The 16,660-nt window shown below is 30.3% G+C and overlaps 1 protein-coding gene across 1 annotated transcript; it reads left to right on the top strand.

The window, feature by feature from the left end:
* The first annotated feature begins 9,662 nt into the window (after positions 1–9,662).
* Positions 9,663–12,958, top strand: LOC113713253 (uncharacterized). Its single transcript, XM_027236931.2, has 4 exons — positions 9,663–10,202; positions 10,314–10,442; positions 10,564–10,752; positions 12,523–12,958. Exons 1-4 carry the CDS (start codon positions 9,951–9,953, stop codon positions 12,553–12,555), a joined length of 603 nt encoding a protein of 200 aa, XP_027092732.1. The 5' UTR covers positions 9,663–9,950; the 3' UTR covers positions 12,556–12,958.
* The last annotated feature ends 3,702 nt before the right edge of the window (positions 12,959–16,660 follow it).

Here is a 16,660-nt window from a genome sequence, read left to right as displayed (position 1 = left end):
TCTAAATTGTTGGCGTAGCTTTCTTCATGTCTTCCCTTCATCTTTGTGGGCAATTCCTTCCTCTTATTCGGCATCTCTGGCACCTTGTCTACAAGATATTGCCTCGACAATAGAACTAATATCTTGCTCTCATGTTTCTTTTCATATAGTAATATGCTGTAATTGTGTCGGAGATCGAGAATGCCGAACAAATGACAAGTGTCAATATGACTTTGATTAGTGACAAAGTTTCCTCATTCCCTCGTTCAGATTTAGATATCAGATTACTATCAGTCAATAACTCAGTGTCAGAGTTTCCTCGTTCTCTTATTCTGGGTTAAATTTAACAAAATCGTGATTTGATTTAACAAAAACATTGTTTTGAAAGTACTAATCAAACTCGATATAAGCCCTTCCTCTTTTTAACATAAGTTTTTAGTGTTTTGAATTTTCTCTTTTCGTTTCGCTTGGAAAGTATTGAACAAAAACATTGTCTTTTTTTGGAAACATGAAATAATCCTTTATGTAAACTAATTATAGCTTTCTTGTCCGTAGACAAAGTGGATTTGAAATTGTCTTTCATTTCAAGGCATAACTTGTATCCACGTGCTTCATATTCACCCGGAGTTCGCTCCCAAAATTATAGCCATCCCCGTCGCCTCACGTCTTTTTTCATTTTGGAAGAGAGAGGAGTGAAACAGTCTAACCTATTGATATTGGAAAACCCAACGGATTCTTCCAATGTATTATTTTTGGATCTAATGAAATTCATAGGTAGAGGAAGATTTTTTGTATATGTGGTTAATTATCTATTTTTTCCTATCTATGGTTTTGAGTATGCAAATGAAGCCCCATGACATGTGTGTACGTCGTCCTAGGGCCAGATGCAACAATAAGATGAATGATTTGATAAAACTAGGGCTATCAAAATGTGTGTTTGGATTGTAAATTATTTGAAATAATTTTGTGACAAAAGTATTGTAGCACTTTTTTGATATGATGTATGTGAAATAAAAAGATGATTGGAAAATGTGTTGATGATGCAAGTAAGCCAGTGTGTGTAAATAAAATATAATTTTTTACAATCCAAATAGCACTTCAACAGTCATTATTATTGGCTAAGACAATTATTAAGGGTTTGTCTTGTGAATAAAAACCGACCTCATGATTTTTAAATTCTTTTGCAATAACTAAAATTGAATTGACTAATTACAAGAAAATAGGGACAACAAAGGTAAATATATATATTGAATTAACTATAATTTATTTATTAATCACTATTTCTTGAATGCCTATAAGAAAAAAGATTAATTTTGTATACATTAACAGTATGTACACTTTTACCTTGCATGTATGCTACTTAATCCCAATTTGAATTTGAATATCATTTTTTGCATATGTGGCATGTATCTAAAAGTAACAAGTGTATATATTATCAATATATATAAGATAAACTCTTAAAACATTTTTTTATGTCTATTTGTTTAAAAATTTTCATTCATTATCGTAAACACCTAGGTTGGGGGGGCCATAGGACTAGGGGTGACAATCAGGTCGGGTTACGTGTTTGTGGGTCGGATTGAGACTCATGTATTCTAGAGAACATGTCAACCCGGACACGACTTGAAAATTTAAATGGGTCAACTATCGTGACAGAACACGACTCGTTAATTTCGCGGGTTATCTGAACCTGACTTGAATAGCTTGTTTGCTCAATTTTATTTTTATTTTTTTAACCTTCTCACTTTGATAGTATGGTGAATTTTTTTATAATGGAGTTTCCATAAGATTATAGAAAATTGCAGCCCAATATCGTAGTAATTTTTTGGTTTTTCATTTTGTACGAAAAGTCCTAAACAGAAAACAAAATAATGACACTTTCACAAATAAGATACCTTATTTAAGCATAATATTCATGATTCTATCTCGTAATAATAATTTATAACTTCTTTTTATTTACTTTGTGCCTCTAATTTATTAATTAAATTATAAAATTAATATTAAATGGGTTAGACGGATCAAACAGGTCAACCCATGTTGACCTAAATTGGATATGTTTACTTAGTAGGTCATTCGAGTTTGATTTGAATTTGATCCAAACCCATGAAGAGTAAAGCCATTGCTAATTTCGTGTTAAATTTGAGTCATATTTTTTAGTCATGTCGAGAATTGCCACATTTACCCGGGGTGGAGATGGCCACCTTTACTATGGGTGCAAAAGAGCCAAATCGAGTCGAATTTTGGTCTAATCAAGCAAAGTGTCAAGTTAATTTTGCGAAGTTCGAATTCAAGCTCGAGCTTAAAAAATAAAAAAAATAATTATTTTATTTTTAAAAAATAAAAAATTATTATTATTTTATTTTCAAAATGAATAAAATATTTCTAGTTTAGTATGATTTTTTTTTTTTAATGTAAGTGAAAGAACTCAAATTAGATACCTCTTGCCTACACTTCCTACCCCGTACCACTCAACCTAACCCTTCCCCTAGTTTAGTATGATTTAACCATTGTTATTTCAGTTAAAGGTAAACAAGCGGTAGTTGTTTATCTTCATTTTTGTGGGGATTTTTCAATGTTTTCCTGTGCTTTATTTGTTTTAATTTTTTGGTGTAGGAACTATGCGAGGGTGATGGCAAATGCCTTTGAAGGAGGTTGAATTTCATGATTGATTTTGGGAATTGAGTGGATGCCACTGCGTGTGGAGATTTGAATCTTTTGCTGAAATCACAGGGGAATATTGTCTACTTCCATTTAAATGAGAGGGATATTCTACATATGGTATAGTGGTTTAGACCATTTGTGTGGTAAAGTTGTGATAGACCAATAAATCAAGGACAACTAAGAAAACACAGAAATCAATGCAGGTTAATGGACTCACATGAGCCGTTAGGCAACTCAAACCTTACAGGTTAATGGGGAACATGGGCCAAAAAAAATATAAAGTAAGAAGTGGAAGTTGTACCTTGACTAAAAAGATTTTCATCACTGTGAAATGTTAATAAAGCTTCTAATATGTTATTAGATTTATGTATAACCCGTAGACTCTAATCAAAGGCACATAATGGAGCATCCCAATTTAAGCGAACAAAGTCAATTTCATTGAAAAAATTAATATGGAGTTATCCCAAAAATAAGTTTTGGGTAGGTAATCATATTCAATAGTTAAAAACGATCACCTACTGATTAACAACTTTATATAAAATAGGATAATCACGATTGTCACAACAATAATAGCGTATTCAACAATTTTGTTTTACCCTTTAAAGTTTCACGATGCCCCTTACGTGACAGGAATTGCAATAAATTGGAATAATTGAATCTAATTCAAAAATTAACAATTACCAACGAAAGTATCGTTATTAATCAGAAAGAGAACTTTGTGGAGTTTAGCGTTAAATTGAACCAATTTAATGTAATTTAAAACATATCAATGGTTATTAGTGGCGAACAATCACCCCTATCACCTAAATTACTCGCTTAACTAAATCTACCTGCTAATTAACTATTTTATATAAAATAGGATAATCACGATTGTCATAGCAATAGGAGAGTATTAGACAATTTTGTTTTACCCTTTAAAATTTCACGATGCCCCCTACGTGACAGGAATTGCAATAAATTGGAATAATTGAATATAATTCAAAACTTAACGATTACCAACGAAATATCGTTATTAATCAGAGAGAGAACTTTGTGGAGTTTAGCATTAAATTGGACCAATTTATAAATTTAAAACATATCAATGGTAATTAGTGGCGAACAATCACCCCTATCACTTAAATTACTCGCTTAACTAAATCTATCTACTAATTAGCGACTTTATATGAAACAGGATAATCATGATTGTCATAGCAATAGGAGCGTATTCGACAGTTTTGTTTTGCCCTTTAAAATTTCACGATGCCCCATATGTGACAGGAATTGCAATAAATTGGAATAATTGAATCTAATTCAAAAAATAACTATTACTAATGAAATATCGTTAGTAATCAACGAGAAAACTTGAATTAGTTTTGCATTAAATTGGACCAATTGAATGCAATTTTTTACACATATAAACGATTTTCAGTGGCAAATGATCACCCTTAGCAACAATTACTTGCTTAACTCAATCTATCTACCTCTAAAATACTTTATATGAAACAAAATAATCACGATTGTCATAGCTTTATTTAATTGAGGTAAATTATCAAACAACCATTTGGAAGCACCAATTTTTTCACAAGTAATGATTATCAAACTTAAAGTCACTTCTTTGTTTATTTGGCATGAAAATATTCTAATTCCTAATTAAATGATTATGGGGGTGGGCAAAAGACAAATCCAGATTCAGTGGGATTGTGAATGACCATACATGAGAGAAAAGCCCTTTCTCCTTGCTCAAAGCGTAAAAATTTCAATACTCCAAGACAAAAGCAACAGTTCTTATTTTCAGTCACCATGCTTAGAGAACAAGCACAGTGTCCTGGTGTAGCCTACATTTGAATCCCAAAACTCCATTCGCAACGGATCTTCTGTCTCACACACCCTATGTTATTCTCAATCTTATTTTTTATTATATTGCTATTTCTCCTACATAAACATCATGTTTTAGTTTTTTTTTTCATAAAGATTCAATAACCATTAATTGAGTAATATACAAAATTTAATAAACTCAAAATATCAAAATGCATAAAAAATGAGATTTTTTATGAATTTTCTGCTGTATTTTTTAATTTTCTATTATATATTACTTTTTTGAAGCCCTTGTATTTATTTTTTATTTAATTAATAGTTATTGGATCTTTAGGTAACAAAAAAGAACTAAAACATAATGTTTATGTAGGAGAAATAATAATATAATAAAAAATGGAACAGAGAGTGGTACAGGTATGGGACAGAAAATCTGTTGCGCCTCTCATTTGGCAAACAAAAATCTACCTCATCGGGAAACTAGAGTCTCATTTTGCATTATTGCCCAAAACCTCACCCAACCTTTTCGACAAATTAACATATGGATCAAAGGAGTGAAATGGGGCACAATAAAAACAGGAGAAGAGACATGAAAAAGCACAACAAATGCACCGGGGAAAGAGTAACGTCAAATGAAGAGGTAAGAAAGCAAGAGAAGCCAAAGGTTACCCTTCCAAATTCCTGGACTTCATATGTGCCCCAGGTTTTGGCTACGGTGGAAAGTGAACATTTCTGCCCACCGTGGGCAGAACCAATATGAGAAGGCCAATAGTGCTTGGTGGGGCTAGGTAGAGGGAGTCAGCCTAAAGATATGCGATGAATGAGTACGGCCATTTGCTTGTAGGACCAAACAATAAGAATGCAATTCACTTGGGTGGAAAAAAAAACTTTTGATATTATAGGGAAGCCCTTTTGCAAATTTGGACATCATAAAATGGCTCTGTAATTGGACATATTTTTAGAAACTCTCTAGATATACTGGCCCCAACAAAAATGAAAATAAAAAGTGAGTGATACCAAAGAAACATGAAAGAAAAAGGGGACTAGGTATAAAGAAAACATTGGACTTTTCAAATACAGCGTTGCTATTTCGTACTTGAAATTAAAAAAAATAATGACTCATAAGTATTGTAGAAGGATAAGTTAATTAAGTGGAGTGTAAAGATAAATGGAAGAATTAGGAATGTAGATGTGATTACATTATATGACAATTAACAAAAGTAGTAAATGTTAGTATTGTGAAAAAATGTAGCTAAAAATTGGATGAAAATTAGATTTTTGCATATGCACATGCTGGAGTTGGACGCACATTGTTACATAAGTAATAATATTTTATTGTAATAAAAATTAAAACATGTTATGTTAGTAAATAAAATTTTTATCCAAATAAAGAAAAAAGAAAATAGTCAAAGAAAATTTGTGCCATAATACAAATGATGATTGTGACAAGTGTCAACTAATGAAATATTACAGGAGTTAAAAAAAAGATTTAAACATTAACATAAGAATTAGTTAGGCAACAATTGAAAAGTTTGCTTGAATTTTCAAGATAAGGAGAAAGAACAAGAAGGACAAAAAAGTAAAAGAAACTTAGCGGATTCACTTAAAGATTAATATTCTGTATTCTATATACTGATAATGTATATACTGTTAGTTTTGAATAAATGATAACTATGCAAAATTTGTATTTGAAATCAAACTTCTACACGTATATCATAAATTCAACATTGACGGTGTATACATTGTCAGTGTGTGTAAGTTTATTCTTTACTTGACTATCTTAAACAATTTAGTTTCAATATGGATTTAGATTTAAATGAGTTATTCGAATCCGTCAAATCAAGTCTCGCTAAATAAATAATTATAAGTAACAACGTATAAGTATAACAAATAATCCAAAATTGAATTTAACTTTAAAAAAAATACACTTGACATGCTTTCAGACTAGTACAACTACTTTCAAAAAAAAAAAAAAACCTTTTTATACTATCTATACAATATATAAAGTTAAAGATTATGAGCATTATCATTTAGTGTTTACACATGTTTAGTATTTTCTAAACTTTCATTTATACCCTTATTATTAAGAGCATCTAATTTTTCCCCAGATTAAAAACTATGGATCCGTTTGGATTAGCTGTTTTTGGGGTTGTTTTTCAAAAATAATACTGTAGCATTTAGTTTTTGAAATACAAGTCCGTTTGGATTAGTTGTTTTTGGGGTTGTTTTTCAAAAATTATATGAAAAACTTTTACTGTAGATGTTTTTTGGATTATTTTTAGAGGTATTTTTAAAACATATTTTTGAGTATTTTATAATTTATAATTTATATATTTTTATATTTATATACATTTATGCATTTATAATACATTTATAAATATTTATAAATAAATATATTTATATATTTATATAAAAATATATCAATATATTATAAATGTATTATATTATACATAATACATAATATAAATATATTTATAAATGTATATTATTATAAATGTATAAATTATAAATGAATATTATATAAATGTAAAAATTAAAAATTAAAAATTAAAAATTTTATATTTTATATAAATATATATTTATGCATTTATAATACATTTATAAATATTTATAAATAAATATATTTATATATTTATATAAAAATATATAAATGTATTATATTATATGTAATACATAATATAAATATATTTAGAAATGTATAAGTGTATATAATTATAAATATATAAATTATAAATGAATATTATATAAATGTATAAATTAATATATCATAAATATATATTAATATTATGTATAAATGTATTAATATAATTAATATAAATATATAAATGTATTAATATTATGTATAAATGTAAAATTAATACTATGTATATTAATATAAATGTATCAATGTATTATATTATATATAATACATAATATAAATGTAAATTATAAATATACATAAATATATATATTATGTATAAATGTATAATCTATATAATATATATTATATTATATTATATATAATTTTATAATATATATATTTTGTATAAATATATTATAAATATATAAAAATATATATTAAATAAATAAATTATATATATTATGAATAAATAAATTATATATAATATGAATAAATAAATATATAAATACATTATATATAAATATTTAATATATATAATATACATTAATATTAATTATAAATATTTGAATATTAATAAATATGGTGTTTATATAATATTTCAATTTGTAATATTTATTGTATATTTCATTATATAAATATTTATATAATATATAAATATATAATATAAAATTTTGCAATTTGTATAATATACATAATATTGTATATATATAATATAATATACATAATATACATTTATACATTATTACATATTATGTATATTATATATTATACATAACTTTATTATACATTATTATACACAATAATGTACATAATAATGAAAGTACATTAATAATGTATATATTATAATATAATGTACATAATATATTATGTATAAATATTTATACATTTATGTATATAATATTACATACTATGTATATTATAGTATATTATGTATAATATTAATGTATGTAAATATTTATATAATATATAATATATAACATATATGACATATAAATATATAATTTTCAATTTGTATATTTCAATTTACATATTCAATTTACATATTTCAATTTATATATTTCAATTTATATTATATTAATATAAATTGAAATATACATATTAAATTTGTATATTTGGAGTTGTTTTTGATATAATGTTTGGATATGGGTGTTTTTGGAATTGTTTTTGAAATACACATTTACTGTAGCATTTGGAATGTGAAAAACAGTTTTTCAAAAACAGGTGCAAAAACAAGGAATCCAAACGAACCCTATATTTTCAAGGATAGTTGTGTCAATTAATTAATTGCACACCCTCCTGTTTTAAAATATGAACTAAAATTATGTCAGTAATTGGCCAATTGAAATTAATTACCAAATAACTAATCGCCACATCATAAATATTCTTTACAAAAATTAATTTTCATGAATAATATTTTTACAAAAGACCATAATTTTGATTAATTTCACACACCTAGAATGTATCTTATGCACTAATATAATATTAAGTACCAATCGTTCATTGATTTTTCTTTTTCTTTACTTACAATTGGTCATTGATTCATTTTGCATACTCTCAAAACATTAAGTTAAAAACAAAACTCAGTTTGAGAATGGCATCGCATATTTCATGAATCTTCACAAAAAATTTATATACCATCAATCAAGTTTAGCATAAGTCAATTTATTTTCGTGTACTTAGAAGGCATTAGGTAATCTGGTTCCTTAAGGAATGAGTTTCAAAACTATTCATAGTGATACTTATCATTTGATTAAGGCTAATTGGAATGAGTTAATGAATATCGTCTGCTCATTGTTTGATTGACTATTATTTTAATGGGGAATCAATATTTATTCACCAATGTAATTGATGTTTTTAATCAAAAATAAAAATTTAACAAATACTAGAAGAAATTAAGAGAGTAAAGAAAATTTAGAAAAAAAGAATAGGAAAAAGAAAAAAAATGTAAACCTATATCTATATTTTTAGTTATAAAACACTCTATGGGATTCAACAAAAAAAATCCATTGCTATTAACTAATAAATAATTCTTAGTGAATGCAGGTGTATTGTTAATATAATAGAATATTCGAAAAAGTTTACGTGACAATAAATTATTGAATATTTAAAAAGCATTAAATCAGAATGCATTGGATATATTTTAAACTCTTTAGATAAATAGATAGAAGACACACACACACTTCATGATAACGTAGAACAAATGAGATCTAACATTAAATTAAACTTTGCTAATGAATTTTGTACATACTAAACAAAATGTTTTCGAGTTTCCAAAGGATAAAGACGCCACTTTAAAATAATTAGGAATGCAGCTCACGGATGCTAGAACCGAAGACAGGAAATTGGCATCTTTTTTTTTTTTTTTTTTTCAAAGAAGGAAAGTGGCATCTTTATTCCTCCGTGAAGACGGGCTTTATTTTAGGGAAGTTCTAAAATTAAACTGTGGGCCTCTTGTTCATTATCCGTTCTAGCCTGCCTTCAGTTACAATTTTCATTTTTGTCTATTATCCGGCCCACCTAGCTGTGCTGTCCTATTCCTATTACTTCTAGCCACTGTGCAGAGATGACTCAGCTTTGCGCCATAAAAGCAACCCAAGATGGGTGTAGCGCCAAATTGTAGTATTTCAGATTATACGTCAGGGGCTAAAAGAATACAAAATATTAGGAACCAAGGAAGTTCGTTTATATATACATCGCGGATTCGCAGCCCCTCGAAATCGCTCTTAAAGCAAATCGAAAGAATTAGGGTTTGTTTGCTCTTCAGTTGGCTTCGGGAAAGTTTCTTTCCAGCGACGAAGAACTTGGAGTTTATCAACCAGCGGTGGAGGATCGAGGAATCGACGGAGAAGAAGTAGCGGACAAAGACGCCGACCAAGGAAAGTCATCCTCTTCCAGCGAAATGTCATCCCTAAACCGGGATGGACTTCAGTTTGATGACCTCGACGCCAATTACGAGTCCGGAGAGGATTACGAGTACGTGCGCAGCGCCGAGTCCGACGAGGCCGATTCTGACGGGTCCGAATCCGAGCCCGAGGGGTCGGGGTCAGGGTCCGAGTCCGACTGGTCCGAACACCACGCTTTCCTGTTCGATCCTTTTTTGGATGAATGGTCTATAAAAAATGAGGAAGAATTGGAGAAATATTATGATGTGGTATACAATTTCGTACCTTTTTTCTTTATGACATATCCATACAATCTGTTGAATCCAGAGCTTATAAATGCCTATATACATACACACAATTGCACATTTACAATTGCACAGGTATTTAATTTGGAGAAGACAAGAGGCCGTTTTTTTAACTGTCTTGAAGACTTGAAGACTGGTGGCGTTTTCTACAGATCTGTTAAGAACAGGGTGAATACTGCTATTATTCACTATAACAAGAAAAATGTATGTACGCTTTTTGCCTTTTTTTGTCTGTTTATTCGTTTTGGTTTTGTTAATCTTCTTCTTCTTCCTCCGCTATTTTTTTAACTATGATTTCTTGAAAAAAAAATTATTAAATTGGCAGCAAACTGGCTTTAGAGCAGGCAAGATTTTGAATTGCGTTCTCAATGCAGCTGGGGGTGCCAAGCTCTATTTGACCTTTGTGGCCAAGGATTTCAATACTGGTGATGTGCGGGAATTCCAAGCGTGTGTGTATGAATCTGCTGCTGGGGGTGATAGGAGAGTCAACCTTTGCAGGCTTAAAATTCCTAAGGTACCATCGTAGCTTTATATTGATCTTTTTCGGCTTCTGTGGTGTGGATGTGTTGTTTGTCCATTTTGTTACTTTCTTGCTTTGGTTGCCACTAATGGCTGTGCCTTGCCTGCTGGATGGCAAACAGTAAATAGTTGGCCTAGGTGTTAATTATGTTTCTTATAGTAAAAAGAAAACTTTTTGGTTTTCACCAGATATATTGGCAAAAAATGAGTTGTACCGTAGTAGAGATTGTGACATATATCTGCAACTTGCCCTGGATTTTGGAGTTGTCAATATTGACAATGCTTCTGGCATTTGGTTGCAGCAAGTAAGTTTGGAGTCCTAAGCATGTACTGGGTGGAGTGTGGAGTCCTAAGCAGAATCTTTTAGTTGTTGAATTCAGATTTGGTTTCATTACTGAAGATGCATGGTTGGCCTATAAACACAGGATTTGTCTCATATGGACTGATGAAAATATTATTTATAGTTTTGATTAAACGGTAGTGTCATAATCTGTTAAAAAAAAGAAAAAAGTTTTAGATTAAACAGTAGTGTCATAATTGGATATAATAACGAAAGCTCAAAAGATTCACTGACTTTTAGGGCTGCAAAGATCCCGTAGCAAAGGCTGGGTCCAATTTTTGGATAAGCTCATGCTCAGCTTACCAAATAGGGTTTGAATTTTAAAGGAGCTGAGCTGAGATTTTCTCATGATTGGAAACCGTGGTACACAAGTCTTTTTACCGTAATAGGGTTCGTAGTTACACCACTCCACTAATTTCACTCTTTCCACCTTTCACCTTAACTTAATCCGCTGTTTTCTTGTTCTCTCTCGTCTCCATTCTCGATACTCTTATACCTACCGGCTACCGGTCCATCACTCACTAACCCTTCGTTGCCACCTACCAATACCACCTAGACTTCTACCTGCTAGTTGCAACCAATTCCTATTATTAATGCTATGCTCCTAATTTCTTCCTTCAACCAGCCTGGAGCTGCTGCCGCCGCCACCACCACCCATTGCAGACCGACACGATTTTGGTAGTTTTTTCTTCTCTGCATAGTGCTAATTTCACTTTTTACTTTTTTGGCCCTTTTTTGGTTTCTGCTGTGTCTGTTAACCGCACTTGGGTTTCCCTCGTAAAAAAGTGGGGGAAAAATAAATAAGATGTGCAACAGATACGAGCCGTTGTTGTTTATCAAGTTTAATACCTGGCCTCTGTAAGGGAGTTGTGACTGCTAAATTAAATTGTCTGGCCAATAACTAATCGAATACTTGGTATAATGTGGGCACGTTGCCTAAGGATTGGAGTTAGGACCGTCTCAATTGGTCATTAGTTTTTAAGTTGTAAACCAATTAGATTGACATGTTTTAATCGGCCTGATCACACGGTAAATGAATCATATTCTGATTCTGGTTCTCATTCTGATATGGTGTAAATTAACAGATGGTTGGCTCACGATAGCTGATTTACTGATTGTTTGGTTGAGCAGAACATGTTGTTATGGGGTGTGGTTATTCAACTAGAAAGCCCTTGAAAATAGTTGTTCCACATGATTCTTACAGATATCAAGTATCGGCGGCCATATAGGCTCATTCCATGTCTGCTGCAAAAATGAGATGATCATTCTTTGTTTTTCCCCTAGATGAGATATTTCTAGTTTAGTATGATTTAACCATTGTTATTTCAGTTAAAGGTAAAACTAGTGGTGGTTGTTTATCTTAATTTTTGTGGGGATTCTTCAATGTTTTCTAGTGCTTTATTTGTTCCAATTTTTTTGGTGTAGGAACCATGCGAGGGTGATGGCAAATGCATTTGAAGGAGGTTTTTTTTAATTTCATGATTGACTTGGGAATTGAGTGGATGATTGGAATCTTTGGAAAAGTTACCTTGCGTGGTCTGGATGGTAATTTTGAACTTTATAGTGACCTATAGATTCCACACTTGGATAGAATTGGTTGTAACCTCGTACGTCCTGAAAAGATAGGGTGGAGTGAAAAAACTACGAGTAATTGTGACTCAGTTGGGTTTGCTACTGAACTAAGGCACGCTTAGATATGTTTTTAAGTTTGCTTGACGATTATGATGGTTGTAAGGTGACAGTAACTTTTAGATATGCAGATCTTGTCATTGTACCTCCACCTGGAGTTAGTGTCCAAGGAAGTTCGTGGACAGGATCATTAGGTACACAAACTTTATGCATGGGACGCTTTACGAACACAGACCATGAGTTTTACCAGAAGATATTATCTCAGTAGAGTTTAGCTATGTCATATGGCATAAGTGGTAGTAAACTCCTTTAAAGCCCTCTCAAAATCAGTTTGCCCCTAATGTTGGGTGTCAAAATCACTTCGCCTTCTTTTGTCACTTAAAAGCAATGCTTGACCGTTACAAATTATTAAACTCCAAAGTGTCCCACTTTCTACCAGTGAGAGTTTGTGGACAAAAACCACCCTGTCCTACTTAATCCCTTGTTCATATATAAATGAGGGCTTCATCGTCTCCTTCTTATAAACTGGGAGGGGAACACTGTGCAATGCACAGTGAAAGCATGCAAATTGTCCAATCCTGTCCATTTAACATACAAATTGTTGTGATGATGGATGTTGAATTATTTGGGGCCATACAATTAGGAGGCATGTGATTAGTAAAAAAGAATTATTGAATTAAAGAGGTGAGTGAAAATTGCAATTTAGTGTCATCAAGAATACAACTCACCATAGCTGGACAAAATTAGGAAGTACATAATAGGTCCAATATACATAATATGAAGCATTGAAATAGAAATTGTTCACTGTCTTTACAAACAAAACCTCTTATTTAAAATGCAAAGGGCACATAATGTCTCCAATTATATGTATCCAAAAATGAAGCTAATAAATAATCACTGCAGGTCCGTAGGACAGACAGAGAAATAACTCCAATCTTCTTTCACTCTTCGGGCTTTGACTTATTGCTAAGCAAAACAAGCCAAACAAATCATTAAACATTCTCTCAAATAATTTACTTAATTTGAACTCAGGCCACACAATCAAATAATAGTAAGTAGAATGATATCTGATTGGGCCTAGAACAACAAAGCCTAAAGAAGTGTTAGATTTTATAAATGAGGTCCTTTAGTCTTCATATCTTGACTAATAACCGACACATATAACAACAGAAACATATTTCAAGCAAAGTGAAGAAAATTCTCTTAAGTCTTAACAAATTTAGCAAGTCAGCAAAATGTTGAACTCAAAAGTCATAGATTAGGAAAACCCCATCAATCCATTTTAGTTGTGATGCGTAAAGATAAGTTACATTAAATGGATTGCTGAGTTTTTCAAATACTCTAAAAGTATTCTAAAATGTACTTCAAAAAGTAATATGAAATAATCCTTTATCTAAACTAATTATAGCTTCCTTGTTCGTAGACAAAGTGGATTCAAAATTATCTTTCATTCCAAGGCATAACTTGTAACTATGCGCTTCATATTTGCTCCGAGTTCGCTCCCAGAAATATAGCCATCCCTACATGTTGCACCCCATTTTTTTGCGATGAAAATCGTATTTACAAAAGATGTTATTTTATTTTAAAATAAGTGAAAAAGAACCTAGAATGAAACTTTAAAGAATGTGACAGTTTGAGTTTGGGTGTATTAAGTCACCTAAAAAATATTTTAATAAAAATAAAATAAAATGAAACCCTTTTCGACAATTTTAGGTCTTTGAAAATAAGAGAAAATGAGTTAAGAAGTTACGATTGAAGAAAGGAAAGGCAAAGGTTCAATCAAGTGAAACCTAAAGCACACTTTCAACTTAATCTAAACTAGTTGCGAGATTTAATAAAAAGTTTTACTAATCTAACCCTTAAATTTATCACGTTTGGATGTTTCCTACATTGATGCAAATCTGAATTTAGAAATGTTGGAAGGGACAAAATATCCATTCAAAGATTGAATTGATGTCAATCGCATTAATTGCGAAGTGCAAAATAATCCCTTGAAAGGGGTCACGAGCATGCATAAATGAAATTCAAAGAAAAGAAAAGAAAATTAAATTCTATATCTAGATATAAGTGGCCAAAGAATAGGGATGCAATATAATGGGTTCGAGAGGCAAAAACTCGTGACATAATTTTTTGATATAGGGATTAATGGGGTATTTGAACTAAAAAGTTATAATCACCTATTTCATATGTTCAAAGAGTAATTCTTCTAATCTAGTCAAGCAAATGAATTAAATTATTTTGTAATTTCTGAAATGATGTGCAATCGTAAATGATATGATTAACACATGTAGAGGGTAGATGGTAGAGGATAATATAATAGGAAATATCATATAAATGAGAAAAAAATCCTTAAAAAAATGTGCATGAAAATGTAATGAATGTCACGCAAGAGATAAATCTAACGCATGAACGATCTAAGGGTTTAGCGTTGGACTAACCCATTTCTAAAAGTTCTTAATAGCGTTGAACTAGTGTGGTGACGTCATGCATTAATAATACATAGTAAACAAATAAGGCATAAATTAAAACAATAAACATATAAGAGCACGTAGCACGTAACACGTAAGCATAATATTTAGATGTAAAAATTCTGAGAAAAGCGGATAAAACATATAACACATAAGCCACATAAACACACAAACCTACCAATTACAACGGTGAATTTAACTACAATCTAAAATGATGAAATATAAGAAAATAAATCTATCTATTCTATCTATTACAATAGGAGACCTAATTACAATCTAAAGTAGGAAAAATATGATAAAATAAACCTATTTATCCTATCTATTATATTGGTCTATCTAATTACAATTTTTCAAAAAATATTACGTATCTATTACATTTCGAAATATTTAAATGCCTCCCAAATAATTATAAAAATTAACTAAACAAATATAAGAAAATTTGAATGAACATTTGAATCAAATAAATAACAAAGTATATAAAATATACAAACACATAGGAGCACGTAGGAGTACATAAAAGTACGTAATTGACATTAAAATAATAATAGGGGTACCTCCCTTTTGAAGTGGTGACTAAATAGAGTCAAATTGTCCTATTTATACTCAAAATGAATAAAAGAATCATGGCACCAATTTAATTGAAAATAATAATAATGATAAAAATACTAAATTCACATTAATACATCAAACATAAAGAAATTTAAGAACATCTAAAAATTACAAGTTAAATATATTAAAAAATAACATAATTAGCTATTAAAGAAAAGAAACAATTATAATAGAAAGAGTCAAAAATTCATTAGGGACTAAATTGTAAAAATTAGAAAATTTTTGGGGTCAAAAATATAATTTTTCAAAAGATTAGGGGTCAAATTTTTAATTAAAATAAAATTCAAGAACCAAAATGTAATTAAATTGAGGACCAAAGTAAAAACATTTAAAACTTCTGAGCCACAGTAAAACTACTCAAAAGATTAGGGGCTAAAGTACAAATTTCGATTTCTTATTTGGGTATAAAAAATCTGATCTGGGTTTCTTCTTTCTCTTTTATTTGTTTGGCCTGGGCTGAAATGGTTAAACCCAACGAAAATGAAAGTTATCTTGTAAGGAAAAAAAACAAAGAAAAGCCCACCTAAAAAATCCAACCAACTAATAAAACATTGGGTTTAGATTCAAAAATCAAAACCCAACCACAAAACCCAACGAAAATGACAACAAGCGAACCAGAAATTGAAAAAAAAAAAAAACCAACCAAACCTTTCTTTCTATTTTTTTTCTTTCTTTTCTTTTCCTTTTCTTCTTCTTCTTCTTATTTTTCTTCTTTCTCTTTGGTGAAGCTGAAGCTTTCTCACTGCTGGCAGAAAGAAAGGTTGGGTTGCCGGCGGCAGTCGGTCTCAAAAAATTATCAAAATACACCCTCTCGCTCCATTTTTGGCGTAGAATTCATTTTTAGACTTAGTTTTTAC

The sequence above is a fragment of the Coffea arabica genome, chromosome 10c, assembly GCF_036785885.1.
Source record: "Coffea arabica cultivar ET-39 chromosome 10c, Coffea Arabica ET-39 HiFi, whole genome shotgun sequence".
NCBI lineage: Eukaryota > Viridiplantae > Streptophyta > Magnoliopsida > Gentianales > Rubiaceae > Coffea > Coffea arabica.
The sequence above is the reverse complement of the archived record's forward strand: the minus strand, read 5'-3'. Positions and strand labels throughout refer to the sequence as shown.

What these genes read in the sequence shown, in the direction of transcription:
- LOC113713253 (XM_027236931.2), top strand. Translation starts at nt 9,951, where the DNA reads ATGTCATCCCTAAACCGGGATGGACTTCAGTTTGATGACCTCGACGCC. An exon ending in TGGAGAAATATTATGATGTG is followed by an intron (nt 10,203 to 10,313) that starts GTATACAATTTC and finishes ACAATTGCACAG; the next exon opens with GTATTTAATTTGGAGAAGAC. An exon ending in TTCACTATAACAAGAAAAAT is followed by an intron (nt 10,443 to 10,563) that starts GTATGTACGCTT and finishes TTAAATTGGCAG; the next exon opens with CAAACTGGCTTTAGAGCAGG.